Source organism: Aquila chrysaetos, chromosome Z (assembly GCF_900496995.4).
Source record: "Aquila chrysaetos chrysaetos chromosome Z, bAquChr1.4, whole genome shotgun sequence".
In the NCBI taxonomy this organism is placed as follows: domain Eukaryota; kingdom Metazoa; phylum Chordata; class Aves; order Accipitriformes; family Accipitridae; genus Aquila; species Aquila chrysaetos.
Window position 1 is genome coordinate 35,532,852 of NC_044030.1, and position 23,648 is coordinate 35,556,499.

Below are 23,648 nucleotides of genomic sequence, written 5' to 3' on the forward strand. Positions count from 1 at the left end.
ATGTCTTGATGTTTAATGTCTTGATGTGTTTATTGCTTAACTGTAATTTTAATCAGTCAAATTTTACAGGGCCAAAAATGTAAGTGGGCAAGATGGTAATTAAGTCAGCAGAACTGTATAACTAACTGCAGTAGCAGGATATTTGGCCTTGTTAGCAAGACTGCAAGCCCCTGTGTCTCAAATGGTTTTCTGCTGGTCAGATTCCTCCTTTGAACTTGCTTGTTTCAAAGGCTTTTCTATTTGTTTTATGTGATTTACACAGAACATTGTGCAGTGAATGATCTGTCAAGAAATAGCAATAAACAGATGCTGCCACTCTATATGGTGTTTCACTGTTAATGGTTTTAATTAAAATATTTGCTTTAAATCCATGGACACATAGATTGTGTATGTATGTCACACTTTAGTCTGGATGTCTTCAATAGTTTCTTGAGTTACCAGTTCCTCAGTATTTTGAAAGATGAAGGGCCAGCAATGCTAATCTGTGTGTACCTCCAACTATATTGGAACAATTCACAGCAACTGAAGGTCAGCTCCAGAGCTTCTGTGTGTCTCAGAGTATTCATGCCGTATTGCAGCTACATGGATGGGATAATATGCAAGTTTATGAACAGGTAGTATACAGAAATTGGCAAAATGGGTAGAAGTAAGATTCTACTCAGCAAACTGGGATGTGATTTCCTACAGTCTCGTTGGCTGTGACTACTCACCAACATACAAGTCTTTCATGGTAAGAACATAAACATATGGGTGTTGATACAAAATGCAATTTATATTGTACATGGTAATAAAGAGGGGGCAGTTTAAACAACAGAACAAAGCCAAATTTAATTGTAAATATGTAGTTCCTAGAGGTGCAGATCTTAAAGCCTTTGTTTCTGTTAGTCCTATTGTTCTCAAAGTAAGAAGCTTTAAACTGTGAGCCCTAAGGAAATCCTTTTAAGTACAGCAATTTTCGATTAAAGTCAACTTTGAAACAAATGAAATGCTGAAAGCACAGAAAGACCAATCAAAGGCGCTTTGAACAAGTTTAACTGTTCAGAGTCCTGAGAATTTGTATCTTTCATACGAATGTGTAGATAGCTCTATCATCTAATTAATCCAATGACATTTTAACTTCAAAAATCTTAGTGGTTTGACCAGAAAAGTTACCTTTTGGTGACATTTGACCAGGCCCAGCTCATATTTCAGCTACTGGGCTGCAGGTGGGCACTTGAAACTGTACGAAGGCTACTAAGGCTTCAGATGTGCCAAGGACTAACCTGTCAGTTTAATGCCACTAGTGATTTGCTCTGTTTCTTTATTTCTTTATAAACTTAGTATCTGAGACTGTAAGCACCACCTCAGGGAGAGATATAATTGAACTACCTAATGGATGTGTGCACACTGGCAAGGAGAAATTATAATAACAACCTGATGTGGATAGAGTGATGTGCAACTGTGTACTCATTAAACAAAGGATTAGACACATCTGCAGGGGACCCATTACAGAAAGTAATTGAAGGGGGCACTTCTGCCTTAAAAAAAAAAAAAAAATCAGGGCTAGTCATTTAAGTGAAGGATAATCTGTTTGTTCTATCAGTTATGATTTTATCTGAGATGTGGGGAAAAAAAAAAGGAGCAGGTCTGCATGTAGAGGAATCTTGGTTATGTCAACAAATTTTTAAACAATCGTGAGGCTTTCCCACCCATGCTATAACCTGGCCTAGCTCTTAGTGGTTGGAATAAGATGAAAAGAAACACATTCGGGTTGTGTTGTTAGTATTATCTGGTTTCTACCACCTCCCTTGTTATGATCTGTATTTTTTATTTATTCGTTTTGGCTGCATGGATACCTTTGTGCTGAAATAGGGATACCTATAGTGTGCATCACACTCATGCTTTCATCTCTTTCATCTCGGGATCTGCACTAGATGGATCTTTGAGCAGAAATCTCCCTTATGTTATGGGGAAGGGCCTTTTTGGCTCTCTTTGCAGCTCCCCAGCACCTTCTTCCAGGCTCCTGTCCTCCCTGTCAGTCTTTGATCAGTACCACTGAGGCAGGATGGAATTCAGGGAGGCTGGAGGAACTCTCGCAAGGAGTGCAGAGGTTCTCATGGAAGAAAATACAGTTCAAAGGTTGCCATGTACAGTCTTTATAGTCTCCTCGATAGGGAATGTTTCCAGTTGGAAAGAGTCTCTGGTGCCCAGTGCCCCCAGAGCTCTGCTCACACAACAGATGGTGACAGGCACGGAGGAAGATGAGGGGCTGGGAAACTCCTTTACACCAGTTGCTCCAAGTCAATGACCAGAGGCCAGAAGGGTGCAAGCCCACATGGCTGTCACCAAGGTGCTTCTAAGCCCAATTACTTGTGTCTATAGATACACCCTATTAATGTCTTCAGCTAGTTACCTTCTCCTTCAAGTACCCATGTGCTTGTATCCCTGGGGATACTTAAGCATCATTTTGTCACAAAGGAAATGGTTAATGATCTCATTTAAGTTTTAGCTTGCAAAATAAGTGGTTCAAAGAGGGCAAAGGATGTGTTTATGCCAGGTATTGATCTTTTCTGCGAGACAAACTGCTGTCCCAAAAAGTTTGCAATCATTCAGTATAATGAGCACACCCAGAAGGCTGCCTGGAAGCCTGAAGCCTCGGAAATACATTCCTTTCAGCTTTGACATGTAGTCTTAGTATTTTACTGCATATAATCTATAGCATAAAAATTAGGATTCAGAGTGTGAAAAGCTGCAAATTGTAAAATAATCAGACATCTCACTTGTTCCTAAAATCAGTCAATACTGCTCACTGGTATGAAAATGAGTAGCTAACTCTTCTCTGTATTATCCCACTTAGGTGCCTACTCTGATCCCAAAAGGAAAATAATGAACTGCATTTGCTTATCACAGAGTCAATAATTACATGTCTCTTTTTGAAGTCAAGTTTCTTCAAAACTGAAATGATACTGTGCACAGAATCCTTTGTCTATTCTAAGTTTGACATTTAAACCAGCATGTCAAAAGCTGATCTTTCCTGACAGTCACAGATTTTCCATCTTCTGCATTTTCTCCCATGGTTGCTAACTGTATTCCGATAACGCCTAGAAAAGTGTCAGGAAAACCTTTCCTAAAACATTCTGATCTGTGAGAGCAAGCATAGTTACTGTATCGTGTGATTGCAGTTTTAGGAAAGACTGTTAAGTGTGTATAATATGTGAATAGCTGATGGCATATGCTTAAATAACATTAAAACCCATCACATAATGTGTGTGCTGAAGAGCTTTCTGAAGTCAGGGTACCAGAGGTCTTTTAAAAGGGGGCATCGCTACCTTTGGCCTTCACTGTAGCATCACTGCCACAGTGGTACAGTCTGTCTCAGTTTATATGTTTCTTCTTTTTATAACAAGATTATTTTTCACCAGAATTCATTATTTCCTTCACCAGGTATCAACCCCCCCCCCCCCCCAAAAAAAGTCTGTCAGCTTTATTAAACCAGTTGTTCCTAAAGTTTTAGCTCTCTCTATTAGGCAGTCCTCCGCATTTTTTTTATCAGCTGGTAGCTGAGACACTCTTTCAAAAGACTGGAAGTTAACATTTTTGATCTTTCTATCCTTTCCATCATAAATGAAAGCAGGCAGTAATAACCATGCAGTTCCAATATTTTTGTTGTTTTAATATTTTCTCTATTTTGTTTAAGGTACAGTTTTTAGAACAATGCTGGCAATATTCCAGTATGACTATGCTTTCTTAATCCACTTATACCTACTAACTATTGTTACTGAGGCATGCTTATAAATCATTGCTGACCCCAGTCCAGTGATGGAGTGGTTATAATCATGTGAAAGTTTCATCTGTGCATGCTATACACTGCCTTGTGTTCTGCTATTTCTTTTCCTTCCTCTAACCATTAACACAACATGTTCAGCTGAGGCATCGCTGTCCTTCCACCAGTTTTGAAGCCTTTCTTCTGCTAAGAACACTTTACAGGTAATTTCAGTGGTGCTGATAACCAGGCCTAAGCTGTGGCGTCCAGCAGTGCTTCCCTCCCGCTGGAAGGAAAATCTGTTGTGCAAGGGAGGAGGAAGTAATGGTAGGCAGACACCCAGACAGACAGTCAAGGGAGCAGACATGCCAGGCAGGTGGTAGCACAGCATATGCTCTGCTGTCTAGAAACAGCCAAGTTCAGTCCCAAATCCCGGTGATTCTCTTGATGTGGCAGAGCTGGTGACATAAAAAACATTTTCTTGTTAACTGTGTTTGTAAGCCTGATTCTGATTTTGAAGAAGAAAGAATATTTCTTTCTGTAAGAAGAAACATTTGCCCTTGAGCTAAATTACTCCTTGACTTACTTCAGGCTGCCTTCCTAAATATTCTCTCATTTCAAACACAAATTTTTTATGCCTTTCCTTCATAAATGCTGCAGTGTTACAGGCACTGAATGGTTGCAGCCTTCCATTGTGGGGACACACTCATATTATTGCCTTGCAGTGGATCCTGGTCCATCGCACCTCAAAACATTTTTGGTCATTGTGTGCAAAACCATAACTACATTTGTTTTTCAAATGCCTCTCCCCCAACTTAGAGAAGCATCAACTGCAGTTTGTTTGTCCTGCAGCGAGGCATGCAATTTGTCATTTCTGTGGGCTACCCACTGGAGCAGTGTGATTAAACCTCTCATTCTCCCCCTTGCAGGAAAGAAATGTTCTACCCCAGTCCAAATGATATGGTAGGCAGGGAGAGGTTACTGCCAGCTCAGGGTCTAGTGACATTTAGTACTGGTGGCTGGATTCTGCACTGCCAACAGAATGGTAGAGGATTTCTAAAAGGTCTCTCATATATGATGCAGAGGCAAGCAGACCTGCTGTCAAGTTCTTTTCCATCTCACTTTTCTCCATTAGGAGAAAATTGTATTGAAGTAAACAAACAAGAGAGCTATTCACAGTTAACATTGCTTCCCCCTTGCCCTACAGAGAGCAAAGTGCATCTAAATGGCTTCTACTCTGACCTCAGCAAACTGATGATGAAAAGAAGGCAGCTGTGGGATTATTCATTTCAGCTTCCCTGGATGATGGATGGAGAGATATTCACTGCCTCTTTTGTGCCATCTGGGAACATGACACCAAATTCTAGCATGACCCTGGAACAGAAAACAACGTTTGCCTTTGTGATTTTATTATTTATTTTCTTGGGAATCCTCATTGTTCGCTGCTTCCGAATTCTCCTTGACCCCTACCGCAGTATGCCAACATCAACCTGGGCTGATGGACTTGATGGACTGGAGAAAGGCCAGTTTGACTATGCTTTTGCTTAGAGTCTGAGAAGTATGGAGGCTTATTTAGCACTCTGATAAAGAAAGAAAAATGATGGAATGTCTATTTTGTTTCTGGCTTACATTTTTTTCAAATATTGTAGGAGTTGCAACATAGAAATATGCACACAATGCATTTGATTTTAATTAAATACCAAAGCAAGTTGGATTTTTGAAAGTACATCACTGAATCTCCTCATTGGGAAAACGATAAAGGTTGCATTAGCAGAAATTTTCTTCAGAATGCATTGGAAAAATATGTAGTGTATGTGATCTCTTATAACCAGCTAAGAGACACTAGAGCATGTCTTCTCTTGCATAGCTGTTTTATCATTAACAAGAGTCTGTGGAGGAAGGTGTCTTACAAATGAGGTAACAATGTGTTTTTATGATCTGTATGTAGTAAATTAGCTTTTAAAGCTCCGCAAGACTCTTCTTACTCTATCTCCCATGCTTTGAAGACAAGTGAGGAAGATAAGATTGAAAGAGCTAGAAAACTTCAGAAGAAAAAAATTCCTCCATGTTTTCCCAGGTATTCAATAAGATGATCTTTCTTAGTATTAAGCAGTGATTAAGCTACGTAATACTAAAAAATCACTGACTGTAACCTTTGTTGTGAATAAGGTGTATAATGATTTTGGCCTACCTTTGTCTTTTTGTGCCAAACCTGTTTTCTATGAAGATAGATTTTTGCATTACTCTTACAACAGCTTATGCAAATAAATTTCAGTCTTGCATGTATTTCAAACCCTGCATTTCCAGCATTCACTCAGTCTGTTTATTGGGTGTGTAAGTCACACTGCATTGTTTTTGTTTCCTAATTGGATGACTGAAACATTGGTGCTAAGAATCAATAAATAACCACCACCCTCTTTACCTATAAATGTCTTTGAATGTATTTGTACAAAGAAAACCCATTCCTAGAAATCAATGTAAACAAAAAACTATCTGCATGATTGATCAGGGAAAGAAAGATTTAAAAGATTGCATAAAATTTGGTAGAACTACTTTGAGTCAAGTGGATGTTTGCAAGCATTGTTTAGCAGCATTGAAATACTATAGTGGTAACATTTGATGTACTGCCAGGAGGGAAAAGGCCACACTCCTGAAACAGAAGAGTCTTAAAAAAGGTCCTAGTGCTGCCAGGCTTCTTAAACATTTCATGGAGTGGGGAAGGGAAGGCACATGCTGCCTGTTTTCAGAGAAAGCTTTAGATTTAGCTATTTTACTCTTACTATAATAATGACAAGTAGTTGGGAAGTTTTCCTTTGTGCTTTGGCTTGCAGTCTGTAAATGCAGAAACAAAGCCAGTACCGTAGCTGGTACAGCTGGGGCTGTGCTGACTCATCTGAGCTGAGGCTCTGACTCTAGCCATGGCACTTAGAGCTATTTATTTCCCTTTGCTGCTTGTTCTGTCCATCGGTTAAAGGTTGCAGCTATTTGTAGCAGAGGCAGTGGAAGGAGGGGTGGCTCTGCAAGCTGTCTATTGCAGTTCACGGGAGGGCAACCAGACCCCCAAACACAGCTCCCTGACAAGTTCACAGAAAGAAGCTGGGCTGTGATCTGTCACTGCTGAAATACAAGCACAGCTTCTTGCAGGGGTGGTAACCTTCTAGATGGAGAGGGCAGAAGGGGACAGGAACACAACTGTGTTCTCCAGAAGCCATGAGGTACTGGCTTTAGCTACATATCTGTCAGTGCCAGGGCACCTAGATCAAAGCAAACTCAAACTTTCAGATCATTTCCCAAAGGTAACGACAGTGTGGCATACAAGAAATGTTCCTGTTATTGTACCAGTGCTGCCTAAAGCAACGTATTGTGAATATTTATGAAGCAGTAACAGTGTTTCTCCCTCTGGCCTGGGATTTCTCTCCTGTGTCAGGGTCTGTTTCTTTGAAGACTCTATATATTTTATTTTCTTTTAAAAGAAAAAGACTTTTCCTCATAATCGCACCTAAAAAGGGAGGTGATGACTCTGGTCAAGGGAATGTAGCACAGTGTCTAAGTGAGGCAATTTGATTCTTGTGTGGAGTTTGGAAGTTGATAACTGAGGACTATTTTGGAGACTTAGCTGGCCAGCATCTCTGGTATGTTTGGAAGAATTCCAAGGAGATATTTTTGTAAACCACTGGGATAAGTCAGTCTATTAAGGGGAATTTAATACTGCTAGGCTGTCACTTTAAGTCAGCCTATCTGTGGATATTGCTAAATTGACTGTAGCAAAGATAGGAAATTCACACCAGTTCCCCCACTGCGGCAGAGACTTTTTCCTTTGCATTCATGAAGTCTAACAGAAGTTTTCTGAAGACACGCTGGCAATTCAATTTCATGATAGATCACTTTTCTTTTGCCTGGAGAAACCAGACCAGACTTCGAATAGAAAGAGTACTATTCCAGTCTATGAAGTAGCCACTGGCACATCGCTATGCCTCACAAGAGTATGTATTCACTGTGGAATGACCTGAAATATTAATGAGACTGAAAAGGGAGGGTCTGTATGCTAATGCATCTGCGCTCAGGGAACTCTGCAGTGCTGCATCACTCTGGTATAGGCTTTTGTTTATTATATCAGTTTCTGTAGAAAATCCTGTGCAATCTTTTGAAATTCTTTTTAGAATGAATATTTCCTGATATAATTTGAGCAAATATACTCTTACATACTGTGGAGAAAGAAGGAATATGTGTAATTTTTTAATAAAAACCACATTTATGTTAGTCTGGTCAATCTAACTACAGGTAGTTTAAGTCAAAGGCCTACTGGAGAGAGCGAAAGCCAAATAAAGACAGAGATAAAACTCTTTATTGGTAGAGGCCAGGGAGTAAAGCTGTTTAATGAGGATTTCAAGACTTTTATATCTCAGTCATGAGATAAATTTCTTAAATGAAAGCGTTGGCCTAACAGCATGGAGTTGAGACAGCAGTCTGTTCTCAGCAATGTCTGGGGTGCATGTGTGTGACAACAGCCCCGACGCTGCTTCTCGCTGCAGTCAGGGGTTTGGGTGCAACTTGTACGGACGTGAACTACCTTGAAAGTAGCTCAGGTGTCAGGAATGATACAGCCACAGAAATCCACAGCTCTGTGCACTCTGCAAGAACCATGTAAGGGTTACTGCTGGATATGTACACGTGTGTTGGTCCTGCAGTGAAAGGCATCTGTCATTACCATGCGACTAGCAGGATCTGAGCTCTCTTTCAAAGGTAGGTGAAATTGGGATCCAGCAGTACAGCTGTGCTAACTGGGAGCAAAAAAGAACCCATCGACCTACTGAAGCAGTTGGCAGCAGGGAAAACTTCTCTCTCACTGGAGATTGGGTTTATAGAACTGAATGGACCTTAAATTAAAGTTTCCAAGAAGAGGATTTTTTGTAAATAAGAGGAAATATGAATACAAACTTGTCTTATTCTTTTGGTCTGCCTGCTATGTACTTTGAGCAAATGTGTAATGCTTGATTTTGACAAAGCAGCCTGTGAAGCATAGCTTAGTCAGCTTTTACCACACATACGCCCAGAGGAAGACCTGGAGGTACCTGATGTGTGGTTATGTGGCTCTGTGGGCCTAATGGGATTGGTACACAGGGATTTTGCAGGTTTGGAGCTCTACACAGAGATACTAGAGCTACACATATGAGATGTGGTCTCATGGGACAACTTTCAAGAAGTCTAGGTTAGGAGGTGCAACCTCTGCTCTGATCTGTAGACTATTTGGTAGGAATTTATACTCAATTTGGTGCAAAGATTGACAAACTTTCCCATGTCAATGACCACTGAGAAGCAGCCTGCAGACCGCCAAGAACTGCAGGAAAAAAGCCAAAACCCTTTTATCTACAGCATGACTGGGTCTGTGGCCGTGACCTGAATTTTCTCCAACACAAAATCTCATTTTTTTTATTCTGGTTTATTGAAATATGCTTAGTCTGTAAAACATGGCAAGTGTCTATTCATACCAATGTAGTTTGCATGAAGATAAAGCTATTGGTTTCCTACATTTCACATCCTGTTTTCAGTGCTTTTGGAGTTCTGCAATAAAGTTTTGGACTTCTTTTGAATACATAGGTTTGGTGTCATTTCCGCAGCATTGGTATGTGAGGCTGCCATGGTTCCTGTTCTTTTGTCAGTGTCACCATAAAAGCAGCTGACACTACAGCAATTTTTCTTTTTTACCTCTTGGCATACTAACTAATCAATCCCCATCATGCCTTTAGACATCCGCATTGTTACCTTCATGGTCTAGAAGCAGCAGAGAGGAGTGAAAGGTCTTTTTCAAGACAGAGACAAAGAAGACTTATTATCAGAGCTAAGGCAGGATCTGTGAAGTGTAGGCTCCTTTCCCATGTTGAAGTCACCATGTGCTAGTCAGCAGGGTAGTAGAAAATGCATCCTTCACTTCTGATGTAACTGTAAAACATGGTAAGTCCTATCACAGTTCCTTCTGCTTTGTATGAGCTCTGGTTTTTACTGTGGGAGAACCAGTGGTGCAGCAGCTGCATCCAACCTGCTATTTAGACCAGTGCAAAATCTCCAAGGGAACTGGGGCATTTGGTACAGTTCTGCTATCCCAGCAACTTAATAACCAGTGCCTGAACTAGACTGTAGTTCCATCACATGGAGTTGATTTTCAGTAAGATTCTTTACTTTTTTCTGCATTAGTTTAAAATCTTACCTTGCCTCTTAGAATTGTTATTAGAGGTTGAAATATAGAAAAGTGATACTGAGAATTATATCTAAGCAGACAACTACTTTACATACAATGAAGCCATGGCAAAAAAATTCAGATTTTTGACTGTCTGTTCCATATGAGGAAAAAATGACAAAAGCCAGAGTCAGAACATCTAGGGATTACATCTTAGAGTAAAGTATGTTCAATAACGCCTGGTCTGAGACAGAAAAAGACTCACACATAATGCCAGCCCCTCTTCTTTATAATTCCATGGCCGAAGCTGGTGATCACTTCAGACTCCAGTGTAAATCAAAGCAGACCTAAAGGTCTTTAATCTTGTGACATTAGTCACAGTGTCCTTGCAACAGAAAAAGAAGCATTATTTATGAAGTTTTTGTAGTTGGAGGGTCACATTCTTAAGAGCTGATTCCCCATGGCTTTGGCTTGATGTAATTGACTTCAGCTGCATTACTTTAGATTTACATCAGTGTAACTAAGAATGGTCTCCAAATTCCTAAACACATACAGCTGCATCAAAGAATTGGTAGTGCTGCACTGATGTTTAATACATGTGCAGTCAATTTTTTTTTTTTATCAACTAGGTTTTAGGAGCAGCATCATTAGCTGTTAAGCTTTAACAGGACCCATAAATGCCATAACATTACTGTGGTGACAACATCCTTTCACTGGCTTTCTGATGTGACTGAACATACTTTTACTCATAGTGTTTGACTGCTAATTAAGGGGCCAGTGTCATAAAGCAGACATTACCATTTCTATTCTATCACTCTATTTTTGATTAGGCTTTATAACTGGTTGGGATGTTTGTTTGTTTTGCTTTTTTATTTGTTTACACTTTGGACAGTTTTTGGCAGAGACTTAAAAATTGTCCTGCTTCCTATAGAATCTTCATTTGACGTTACTGGAGAATTTTTACTAGTGCCTGCTAATCAATTTGGTTAGATAAAAAAATATTTCACTTCTATAAAGTTTAACTAGCTGTTAAAAAAAAAAAATCTTGCTGATACTTTCTGCATTTTGTCTCATGACTCTGTGAACAGCAGAGTGCAAAGAATTTGATAACCAGAAAGGAGTGGCCATAAAACATTATTGTGTACATAACAGTTGTGTAAAATGAGGTGTCCCCTCTATTTACTATCTGGATTTTTTTGTGCCAGGAGACTGCATTACACATTGCAGCTTCTCTTTCTTGAAAATGATTGGCACAAGATCATTTTTTCTCTTCCTATCTCGTCACTTCAGATTTTTCTGCCTTAGATTTTTTTCCTGTAGTTCTTCCTTCTGTTTGGGATTCCAAGCTCAGATGCCTCTGTCTGCTTGTTGCCAAAGCTTTACTTCTCCCAGAAAGAGTCATTTCCAGGTGTAATCAAGCAAGAAGACATGCTGCAGTGGCTAAGGTAACAAAATATACAATGAAAGAATTGCAGCAATCAGTCAGAGCTTTAAAGCAATTGAAGAATTGTGATTTTTATCTCTGTCTTCCCTATTGCCATGACCTAGCTTACGGGCTACCTGGTCAAGAGTATTATTTTTAGTCATTGTAACTCTTACTATAAACATGGACTGATCATTTCCATTAATTATTGTTAACATCAGAAGATAACATGACTGGGTTGTGTAAAAAAATGCAGCTTTTTCCCCTGAAGTACTGTAATATTTTGGCCTTACATATCTCACTAGCAGTTACCATAACACAGTGTAAAGTTACCATATGATGCAATATTTTCAACTTTCCTGGAGCTTCTCTCTAACCCATATAGAAAATGGGTGTTATTAAAGTATAGAATGCTTATTTATACAATTGAAATGAAGTTTTTGAGGTGACTACAATGTATAGTTTTGTGGAATTTGATTGATAGTAAATGCTTGCTAGTCCATGTGTTGCTGGTTACATAGCAGCAGACACAGAATAATAAACAAAATCACAATTTGCTAAATATATCCTGGAGATTAAGACATACGGGGAGAAAGTTCTTGCCTAAAACAAATGGATAATGGAGAAATACCATACAGAATGATATATCAAGACTAGGAAGTCTCCAATGTGTTTAGAAAATAATTATTCACAACTGCTAGTTAGTATATTTTAAAAAATTGTTTATCATCTCAGGTATGTAAGTATTCCCTTGACTTCAGCAGGCTGAAATTAGCTTCCATGCTTTGAAATGCTTCTTGATCTATTCAAATTCATATTTATCAAAAGACTCAAATTTTCTGATTGCATAAATGCGAAAAAGAATTCAATGCATTTACATGAAGACAGCGTTCATCACATACAACTAAACATGTGGCAGTAGTACCTGAAGCAGTCACTGCTATGACATAATGTATAGAGCATGTTTTTCTAAGAAGATAGTGAACAGCATAAAATCCTAATGTAAACAAGCACAATAGCTGCTATTTCAGTAAGTCTACTTGAAATCACTCCGCTACACTTCATTGTGGAGTTTGTATCTATATCTGCATTACATAGACATATATAGTATGTCTACTGTGCTTGCAGTTCGTGTAGGCAAACACAACTAAACTCTGGAGTCACAAGCTCAAATATTTCTGGAAGCCCAGCCACAGCACTAAAAAGCATGTTTTGGCTCACCACTGAACAGATCCTGGATAGGTTCAGCAGCACTTGCTAAGGTCTTTATTGACACTTCGTACTGATAACCAAGATACAGTTTACAGTTAAATGGGATAAACCTCACAAGCATCCCCATCCCTCTGGATTGTAGCACTCGCCATAGTCTATGTAACTCTCACAGTAAGAAATCCCTGTGCTTCTTCACCACGATAGTTGTATATCTGGATGGCTGTCATGATGTAAAACCAAAAACTAAACCCTGGAAAAGACCCATTAATTCTCCTTATAGAACAAAACCAGTATCTGAGAAGTATGGAGTTATGCTAACATACAAAGGATGCATTAACACCCGAGATCAAGAAAGGATTTTTTTTTTTTTATATGCACGTTAGTAGCAGCATTAACAGAAGTTGTTGATAAAAACAGAGTCACAGAATCACAAAGGTTAAAAAGGACAAGGGGAGGTCTGTTTAGATCAGGTTGCTCAGGGCTGTGTCCAGCTGGATTTTGAATATCTCCACAAGTGGAGATCCCACGGCCTCTCTGGGCAACCTGTTCAAGTATTTGATCATCCTCAGGTTAAAAAAAAAAAAAAATAATCCTGTTGGAATTTCCCATGCTGAAACTTGTGCACATCGCTTCTCGTCCTTCCATTCTGCACCTGTGTCTTTGCACCCTCCAGTGGGGTCAGCTGTAGGCAGCAGTAAGCTCTCATCTGAGCTGAGCTTTCCTTCCTCCAGGCTGAAAAAATCTGTGCCTTCAGCTTCTCCTCATGCATCAAGTGCTCCAGCCCTCTGATCAGCTTGGAGTCTGCTGGACTTGCTCCGGTTTAGCTGTGCCTGGGGAGTCCCAAACTGGACATAGTTCACCAGCCATGGTCTGCCTAAAGCAAAATAAAGAAATATCAGTGCCCTGGACCCGCTGGCTGCACCCTTGCTAATACAGCCCAGGATGTGGTCGGCTGCCTTCACCACAAGGGCACACTGCTGGCTTATGTTGTTTCCTTCACAGCAACACTGGTAACTCCAAGTCCCTTTTCTTGCAGCATAAGGATCACACTGGAAGCTCAGCTGCTGGAAGTCTGCTGTCACAGAGGTTATTTTCTGGGGGTTTTGTTTCACACAAGCAAAATTAAATATTAGGTGCATTTTTCCTTTGAAATTTTAATCTGTAAGTTTTCAAATAAAAAATCCAGGGAGACAATTGTAGGTAATCTAATTTTCCTCATATTCTCTTTGTGGAGAAGTACAGCAGGACTTATTTGATGATTCAGTAATGGCAGTAGAAAAATAAATTTATTTTCTTTTTCTTTATAGGCCCTTTCAAATCTTCCTTGCAGTACCTACCCATTCAAAAAAACCCAGTACGAAATCCAACAACAGAAAAAAAAACCCTTTTCTGCAATCAGTTTCAGTGGCCACTTGGGCATGCAAGGACAGTTCTTGTCTTAGCATTGGTAGCTGAAAAAGGGAGGAGGACTGGCCTGCAGTTTAATTCCTCTTCATAAAGCTATTTGGTAAATCTTTCAAATAACTTGCGCACCTAACCATATTACTTTACTGTAGCTCATTACGTCTTCGTGTAGTCTTCCTAATGTGCTGTGCTGGTTTTGGCTGGGATATTAATTTTCTTCATAGCAGCTAGTATGGGGCTATGGTTTGGATTTGTGCTGAAAACAATGTTGATAATGCCGAGATGTTTTTGTTATTGCTGAGCAGTGCTTACACACAGTCAAGGCCTTTTCTGCTCCTCACCCCACCCCACCAGCAAGTGGGCTGGGGGTGCACAAGAATTTGGGAGGGGACACAGCTGGGACAGTTGACCCCAACTGACCACAGGGATATTCCAGACCATATGACATCATTGCTCAGCGTACAAAGCTGGGGGAAAAAGAAGGGGGGGGGGTATGTTCAGAGTTACGGCACTTGTCTTTCCAAGTAACTGCTACGCATGATGGAGCCCAGCTTTCCTGGAGTTGTCTGAACACCTGCCTGCCGATGGGAAGTGGTGAATGAATTCCTTGTTTTGCTTTGCTTGCGTGTGTGCCTTTTGCTTTACTTGTTAAACTCTTTATCTCAGCCCACGATTTTTCTCACTTGTACCCTTCTGATTCTCTGCCCCATCCCACTGTGAGGGAGGTGAGTGAGCAGCTGTGTGGTGCTAGAGTTGCTGGCTGGGGTTAAATCACAACATGTGCTTAGACCACTTTGTCATAAACAACATTAAAGCTATCAAATGCCAAGGTATTACGTATCAACTGATGGCAGAACTGATCTTTTCCACAACAGAATAGAAGAGCCTCCCATATAATGGCTTTATGAGTGTTGCCTATGTACGTTTGTCCTAGTTTCAGCTGGAATAGAGTTAACTGTCTTCCTAGTAGCTGGTACGGTGCTATGTTTTGAGTTCAGTATGAGAAGAATGTTGATAACACCGATGTTTTCACTTGCTGCTAGTAGTGTTTAGACTAATGTCAAGGATTTTTCAGCTTCTCATGCCCAGCCAGCGAGAAAGCTGGAGGGGCACAAGAAGTTGGCACAGGACACAGCCAGGGCACCTGACCCAAACTGGCCAACAGGGTATTCCATACCATGTGACGTCCCATCCAGTATAGGAACTGGGAAGTGGGGGCGGGGAATTGCCGCTCGGGGACTAGCTGGGTGCCGGTCGGTGGGTGGTGAGCAATTACACTGCGCATCATTTGTACATTCCAATCCTTTCATTATTGCTGTTGTCATTTTATTAGTGTTATCATTATCATTATTCGTTTCTTCTTTTCAGTTCTATTAAACTGTTCTTATCTCAACCCGTGGATTTGCTTCTTTTCCCGATTTTCTCCCCCATCCCACTGGGTGGGGGGGGAGTGAGTGAGCGGCTGCGTGGTGCTTAGTTGCTGGCTGGGGTTACACCACGACAACGTTTTCATTTCAGGAGCTAGATTTTGAGAGCAAGGATTAATGACAAATCTTTATTGCTGCTGAAATGCAAGTCCACCTAGAAGTAATCATAAAGCTGTTTTGCCCACCCTGTCAAACACATACTTCAAATGCTGGATACACCAGAGATTGTTTGGACAGGTTTTCTGGTTTTATTTTTCTACGTACAGGATTTGGCCTTTCAGCGCTTCCACTCTGCTTATACTGTTTAGATTATATGCATCCAGGGAAAGTGCCTTTCTATTGTACGTGAAGTACAGCTACCATCTATAGTTTGAATAGCAGATTTACTAGAAAGAAAGGTCTGTGCTGAGTGAGGCTAGATCCGCATACCTCAGTTTTAAGAGAATTAATTTTTTTTTGCTCTACAGATCTACAGTATTCTTTTTTTTTCTTCAGAGAAAACAAAGAGATATATAAATATTTTATCAAAAATTTGTCATTATCTACTATTTTTCTTTCAAAAATTTGGAATAGGAGGGGAAGAGAAAGAAGTGGATATTTCTCAAATCCTTCCAGAGTTTGAGAATAGGGTTGAGGGAGATGTCTCAGTTAGGACCCACCTTCTTCCTCATTAGTTGTGAAAATCCATTATTTCTGCGGGAAGGGAATTTTGAAATCTGCAAGCCCTCCACTGAAAAGAAAATTGCATCTCTGTAGACTCATGACACAGGAAGATCAGTAAGCTAAGCAAACACACTGCGAAGCAGAATCTGCCAAGAGAGGGTGGTCTGCTCATGAGCTGTGGACTGCTGATGTAATTTTATTAAGTTTATTTTGTTAATTGCTATTATTGGTCTGGACCAGCGGACATCTTTCATTGATTTCAAGTTCCAAAATCAAGACAAGTTTTTGAGATCTGTTTTTTGACCTTGCTTATTCCAGGACTACATCTGATTTTCACTGATACTGTTATATTATGGGTAAAGAAAGTTCACATAAGATCAGTACTGCGTGGCTAAGGCTGAGTGTCCTCAGGCTGTATTGCACTGAATGCAGATTATATTTTTAGAGGTTGAACTCCAATCTGGGAAAGCATGTGTGGAGGTGGGAGCACGTAAGGGACTTACCACAAGATAGTTAGCAAACAAAACGCACCTCCTGCCAGCTGACTCATGCTTGCTATAGACTCAAGAGCAGAGCTGGACATGCTGGGAATTACAGACCTGAAAGTCATAGCATGTGCAAAGCTTAAGAAAGAGTCCAAGAGAGTACCATGTTTCTTTCAGATAGGATTGCCTGTCTTCTGTAAAGTGGTCAAGGGTTGCTCTTTGTAGTGACAAAATGTTTATAATGCTGAAGGGCTTTTGTATGGTAGGGCTGTCAGGGTGTTTATTGTCAGGGTTATTGTAGAGGTGGGAGCACTGATACTCTGTTCTATTTATTCCCACATCTGTTCCTTTGAATTGTGTACAATAAAACAAAGTTGTACTCCACAAATATCCTTCTGTGCCTGATGATAGAATCAACAGCAGTACAAACTGCTGGCCTACAACAACAGTTGGGAACTTGATAATTGAAACTAAGGTTTTTGTATAAATTTGAAACAGTTAAGCATTATTGTTATGGCAAAAAGCCCTTCTTCAACTTTCAATACCCCTCAAGCAATCTCTTTTGCACCTTGATAACTATAAAGAATCTATTATTTGATTACTTGTTTTTACCAGCTCTATATAAATAAAGTATGAACTTGTACATAGATCTACCAGAGTGTGACAAACTGCCAACTTAAAGCAGAACGTACCAGAAGCAGCATGAATCAGGAAAAAAAATATTCTGGGAGAGAAATGAAAACCTCTTCTGACATATGCATGTATGAATGAGAAGGACAGACACAAATTCTGACTCTTGTGCCCTACACACAATGGACATTACAGGGGTGTGAAGAGGCAGGGAAAAATACAATCTGACAGATCACAGAGAATTAGAAACATTGGATGGAATACTCTAACTTGGAAAAAGTGAACCATTTTGCTCTTAGCTGACCTAAGACTGCACGAACATAGAGTTGCCTTTGATGTTTCTTTGCAATGCTAAATTTGATAGAATCTGAAGATAAAGTATAACTTTAAAATCAGCTATTTCTGTTTTGCTCTAAATTAATGGGTTATTCCACATGCAGTGGAATCCATTCCAGACTATTCATTTGTACCTTTCAGTTTGCCAGTAAAAATCATGCAGAAAAAAGCTCATCATTTGTGGACATTGTTCCTGTTCTTCTCTAGCAAACCACGAGCAATTCAGTTCAGAGTACAGCTTGTTTTTCATAACAGTATTCTGAAATACCACCCTTGTTTATTATATCTGGTTAGCTGTGCTGAAGTGCAGTATATAATTAATTTCAAGCTAAACAATTTCTACTGTAGTAATTCTGACTGGGAAGTGTATGGGGCAGATGAAAATTATTCTATAGTATCAGCCATAATGAACCACTTCAGGTGGCTCAGATGTGCTAGTCATAGCTTGAACGTGAAGGGTAGTATTCAGCTAGCCCTGGGATTTGTGCTGATGGACTTACCTGGCAGCAGGAGATTCTCTGCTCCTTTGCCATAAAGCGGGTATTGCATTAGGTGAATCTATTTGATGATACAGTTTGTAGAAGACTTTATAGAAGACTTGTCATAAAACTAAAGCTAAATTGGTCAAAGGCAATTTGGGAGAGAAGGATGCCTAGATGGATGATAGAGAACCTGGACCTTTTTTCACATTGTATCAACAACCTTTAATAACATTCCAAAAGCAGGTAGCTGCACACTATAAGCAAGGGAATATCCACCATATTTTGTGAGTACTTGTATGAACATTAATTTGATTTCTGTGTCTGAGGTCTTAAAAACTAAAGTAAAATAGTGGTTACTGAAGTGCTTTTTTCCCCCACTAGAGATGTGACTAATTTTAAGTATTACAAGTAACTTGAAAGGGGATTGTAGTGAGGTGGGTGCTGGTCTCTTCTGTCAGGTGGCTGGAGATAGGATGAGAGGAAATGGCCTCAAGTTGCAGCAAGGGAGGTTTAGGTTGGATATTAGGAAAAATGTCTTTACTGAGAGGGTTGTCAGACATTGGAATAGGCTGCCCAGGGAGGTGGTTAAGTCACCATCCCTGGAAGTATTCAAAAAGCACATAGACAAGACACTCCAGAACATGGTTTAGTGGGCATGGATGATGGTTGGACTTGATGATCTTGAAGGTCTTTTCCAACCTAAGTGATTCTATGATTCTATGATTCTGTGATAATTTGCAGACATACTGCAGTCCATGATGTCCTTACTATAATTTTCCTGTATTAAACTTTTGCAAATCCCATTATTAATAGTATTCATGCAGCTACTTTGAGTTATTTTGTATACCCAGTAATTTGCTTTTTCCTACTTCTAAAAAATTACAAATAATACAGATCTTTTGACATTGGTGATAACTTGGAAAACAAAATGTAAAAATAACAAACCTCCAGTGTATCTGATCCATTTAACTACTTCACATGATGTTGTCAATTAGTGTATGTTTCCCCTCCACATTATAATGATAGTATTTCACATCTGCAACATATTACTTCGGTGAGCTAGATCTACCCATTATAATTAGATAGTGTAAAATTGAAACTGAAATGGAAATATGTCCAGTGGTTTTTTATGTAATTAACCTCTGTCTTTTATTGTGTAAGAATTGGAAAATATAAGCACAAGCCAATAAATTTTGTAAGTTGCCCAAATTTCAATCTTCACAGTGCTGGATTTCAAAATTGGGTGATGTTTACAAATTATTCTGATTGTGGGACTGTATTGGGGATTGGGACAGGCTGTGAAAAACTAAATACACACTCGTAACAGATGTGAGGCTGCTGCAGCTGTACTCTGAGATCTCCCAGTTGACTTCTGAGGAGTTGCCCACCTCACTTGGTGCAAATGTCAAGGCTGTTGTCTGACCCTGTTACTTCATGACTGACTTCCTTTCTTCTTTCCTTGAGAGTTGGTTCCCCATTCTTGCTAAATATGCAGTAAAGTCCCTGAGTATGGGATTTTTTAGCAACTCCAGGTTTATCTGCTGGAACTAGAAATATTTTAAGACATATAATCTGTGCTAGCTATTCTTTGCTTTTCTACAACAGTATTTAGTTAAGCAACCTCCCAGCCCCCTGTTTTGTGCTTACCACAGTTTGGGCTGGACCTGAGATGGAAAATACCAGTGATTTAAGACTTTCCTTGCATCTTTCTAATAGTGGGACCAACTGGTGTCTCCTTTGGTGCACAGAAGTTCAGCTAGACTGCCTTAGTTTCTCTACAGTTCTCTATAGCCCCAAGGAACTACTTTGTGTGTCAGAAGTAGCTGGAACAGGGTACACAATACTGCATCAGCTGCGCCTTACTACCAGACACACACCTTCCTCTTGAGGCTATAAGGAAAGTGGCTAGAGCCCATATGCCAGATTAATCCTCCCATGCCAAGGAAGTGCCACAGTGAAATGGTGAATTGTACATGTTAAGCCTGGGTCAGGTCCAGGAGGGCCACTGTTGCTATTAGAGCAGTGCTCCTCAGCATGCCCACTGCTAGAAGAAGGGTGAGCTTGAAAACATGGCCTGAAGAGTGGGAAGAAAGACCTACGGGAACAGGTTAGAGTTACTCAGATGACAGGAGAATGGAGCAGCTGGGAGGGCAGAACAGGCACGTTGCTCCTGCTGCTGACCTCTGGAGAAAGAGGCACAGTACTCTGCCATGAAAAATAGCTTCTGTGCATTTATTTCAGCAACTTCACTGAACATTCATTTCCTGTAATGAGTTCATACTGGGCTTTTTATTGTCTTTTTAAGCTTAATTGACGATAAGATAAAACAAAACCCTTGAAGGGGAGCCTTGGCCTAAGGGACAAGGCAGCAGGCATCTGCTGCCATGGGTGGGTACGTTGTCCAGGGTGGATGCATTGTACGTATGTTATTATTTGGAGATTTCTCCTCGTGTTCTCCTTGTTTTTCAGCCTCTCCTTACAAAATGTAAAACCGATGATGATACAACTGGACTGTAAGTATGAGACATTTAATGCTCACATTTAGACAAAATTTCTTTGCCATTGACATTTATGAGGCTCACTAAAGTTCAGTCTTTCCTGAGCAGAAGATTCCATATTCAAACCCAAATGGTTACATCAGCAGTACAGTGATTTCAATAAAAACACTACTTTTGGCTCAATTTATCATTCAGTTAAAGGTTGCAATAATGAACTCGACCAAAAAAAAAAAAAAATTAGACATACCAGTATAAACTGGTGAAATTACTTGCTAGTGTCACTATGACCTAAATTACTCTTGGCAGTGGGCTAGGTGTGGAAGGCATGTAGGAAAAAGTCTCTGGCTCATGCAGATTGGTTTGGCCACCATTCCTGGCAGTACTACTCATCCACTGATGGTAAAGGTGGCTGAACTTCATGAGTGAATTAAAGTATTCCCTCCCAAACAATGATGATAATCATGTTTGTAACACTTCAGAAACATGCATTTCTGTTAAACAATGAGTTGCTGACCAGTTAGGCTCTGGTACAGATGCATGACAGTGTGCGAACAGCTTTTTGCATGTTGACAGCAGGCTGATTAATTTGAAACCATATATTTGCTGGGTGCAAAAGCTAACAAGGAGCACAATGTTGCCACAGGTCGCTCCCTGACAGGATGGAGTGTACTGGATCTCCCTGGAGAGGGATAGCCTTTTGCTCAGAGTTCCTTTTAGGAAAAGAGTTAATTCTCTGGCATGGTACCTTCTGAAGGCAAGTAAATCTGTCATGCAAGGTAAGCGGAATGAAGCAAAGGAAGAAGGGTTAATTTTCCCACTCATGATCCACAGAGAAGTCCTAGCAATTTTTGCAATTGTACTAGGAACATGAACATGAACAGGATGACACCCTGGGGTGAGTAGGCTGTCTCTAACAAGTAATGACTACAACATCTTAGAAAGTGATAGGCTGAATCCCAAAAGACCACATCATTATGGTCAGAAAAATAGAGAGACAGGGAAACAGCCAGATTGAAAGAAAAGGGAAACAATCAATCTTACACATACTTACAGAAGTGTGCAACAGGACCAAACCTGACATGTACACATGCAAAAAAGAGAGAAAGTGGAGTAAAAGAATGTATACCTCAACACAAAGAAACCACAGGAAACCATGTGGTTACACTGAGAGATCATCCCCATCCTTGCAAACCATTTACTTTTCATTAACTGAGATCTGCCAGCACCTGGCCACCGTTTTATGCTCCACCCACTCTTGTAAAATGGAAGCTCAGCATCTGTAGCAGTACTGGCTATTTATGATCTGTTTGCCAAAAACTGCATGGTGCTGAAGCGACAGAGATCATGCACTGATTTATGTAAAACTGGCCATTTTAGGAAAGACAAAGATTGCTTCCTATTTCTTTGAATGTATTCTTTCAGAGGAGACACCATTGTTTCCTGGTTTTTTGTAACAGAAGAGTTTTAGCAAACCAAGGACTCTTTAGAGGATATACCAGCTATTTAAATGCAAATCAATGGAGCTGCTAGATGTTTCTTAAACCATATAAAGTTATCTGAATGGGGTGTTGTGAGGGTCGTCTCTATGGCAGCACCTTCTGGCACATCCCAGTTTGCAATAGGTGATAAGATGGAGAATGTATTGGGGGGAGATGTACAAGAGTGCTTGTGTTCTGATATCTGTTAAACTGTTTAATAAAAGAACTCTTTAATAAAAGAGGCTGTTAAGCATGTTAGAGGACATGAGAGTAATGGGGCTCACCACTGCAGCAAGAGGCCCTGGCTGACTAAAGTCTGACTCACAGCCTTGTTGTTTTTCAGCTGGGGCAACTGCAGATGATTCTGATTCTTAGTAAAGAAGCTTTACACCTGGTGTAACTTAAGGGTGATGAAGGTCCCAGCAAATGGTGCCTTGTGTTAGAGACTGGTCAAGGTGTAGCTCTTGGAAGAAAAAGGCATGGGACTTTGAGTTACAGCAAGGTTTACATGAGGTTAGGGAAATGTGAACACTGAATATATGAGGGTACATACCAAACTGAATGTATAGTTACTGTGAGATATGTTCCTCTAGGTAGAACAATTTGGGGTTCACCCAGCTGGAGACCACAAATTGTGTCCTATAGTCATGTACAGATGCTGGAGTGTGCCTGATTTGATGTATACATCTGTGTGCGCATGCATGTGTGTGTGTGTGTGTATGTACATGTGTATACACACACACACACACACTGAGGTCATGCAGTCAAACAAGATTGTAGCCTGCTGTTAGAAACTCATACAAGATGTCTGTTGTGCTTTGTCTACAGCTAGGGCTAATATGCTGACTGCCTGACTGGGACTAGTATTTGGTTGTTCCTTTGCCTAATCATTTCAGGTTTGTTTGCCTCCTACTTCTGTGTGCTTCACACTTAATTTACAAGTGGCTAAAAGCCAGTTTCTCTGAGAACTTAGTCCCTTTGCAGACGTTCTCAATTATTTATGCCTTTCTTCAACAGTGAGTCTATTGTTCTTCTGCCTTGTCTGCAATGAATCCTTGTTTCTTCTATGTGAGGCGTATTCTCTGTTATACAAGGATGCTCCATTTGTTGCAATAGCTGGTCTCAAATTACCAAAAAGCTAGACAGTTTCTGTAGGTGATGATTTAAAGAGATCTTTGTTGGAGCACATAACTACGATGCAGTGGGCAGAGTAATAAACCTCACAGGAAAGAACTTATGTGGGGGAAAAGAATGACTGATTCCCCATTGAGCTGTGAACATTTGCTAACCAGATTATTCAGTGAAAATTATCCTTAAAGTAGAGAGCAGTGCAAATCCCAGTTGGTTTAGGGGTAGAAATGTGATGTGCATGGGTGGTGCCCCATGCTATTTTCTTCTTCTTTTATGTGTCTGCAGTGTCCAGTTTTGCTTATCTTCATAATTTTCTTCACAAGTGACTAGGTCTCTAGCATTTTTAATTGGTTTTAATTAGCATTTTTCCTTTCTCTTGGCTTGCAACTTTCAAGCTTTGTTCAGCACAAGGCTATTCTGGCCATGCTTACTCGCAGACGATCTTGTTATAGATCATTTATGGTGCTTCTGCTATGACTTTTTCTCAGAAGTGTCTGCTGAGTTTTTTACTCGATCGTGTTCAACACAGATTTCTACACTCTTCTCTGCTTCAGTTTAAATG

At 40.1% G+C, this 23,648-nt stretch overlaps 1 protein-coding gene across 2 annotated transcripts; it reads left to right on the forward strand.

The window, feature by feature from the left end:
* The first annotated feature begins 643 nt into the window (after nucleotides 1-643).
* On the forward strand, nucleotides 644-20,484 carry CTXN3 (cortexin 3). 2 transcript variants are annotated; one of them, XM_030005847.1, is made up of 2 exons: nucleotides 644-730; nucleotides 4,950-6,136. In XM_030005847.1, the coding sequence occupies exon 2, from the start codon at nucleotides 4,997-4,999 to the stop codon at nucleotides 5,288-5,290; it is 294 nt and encodes a 97-aa protein (XP_029861707.1). In that variant the 5' UTR covers nucleotides 644-730; nucleotides 4,950-4,996; the 3' UTR covers nucleotides 5,291-6,136. The 2 variants fall into 2 exon arrangements, with proteins under 2 accessions (XP_029861707.1, XP_029861706.1); XM_030005846.1 differs by lacking the exon at nucleotides 644-730 and adding an exon at nucleotides 20,449-20,484 and having other exon boundaries at nucleotides 4,768-5,819.
* The last annotated feature ends 3,164 nt before the right edge of the window (nucleotides 20,485-23,648 follow it).

Bases quoted from the DNA above. Each gene is read 5' to 3' on its own strand.
- CTXN3 (XM_030005846.1), top strand. From the start codon at position 4,817: ATGATGCAGAGGCAAGCAGACCTGCTGTCAAGTTCTTTTCCATCTCAC.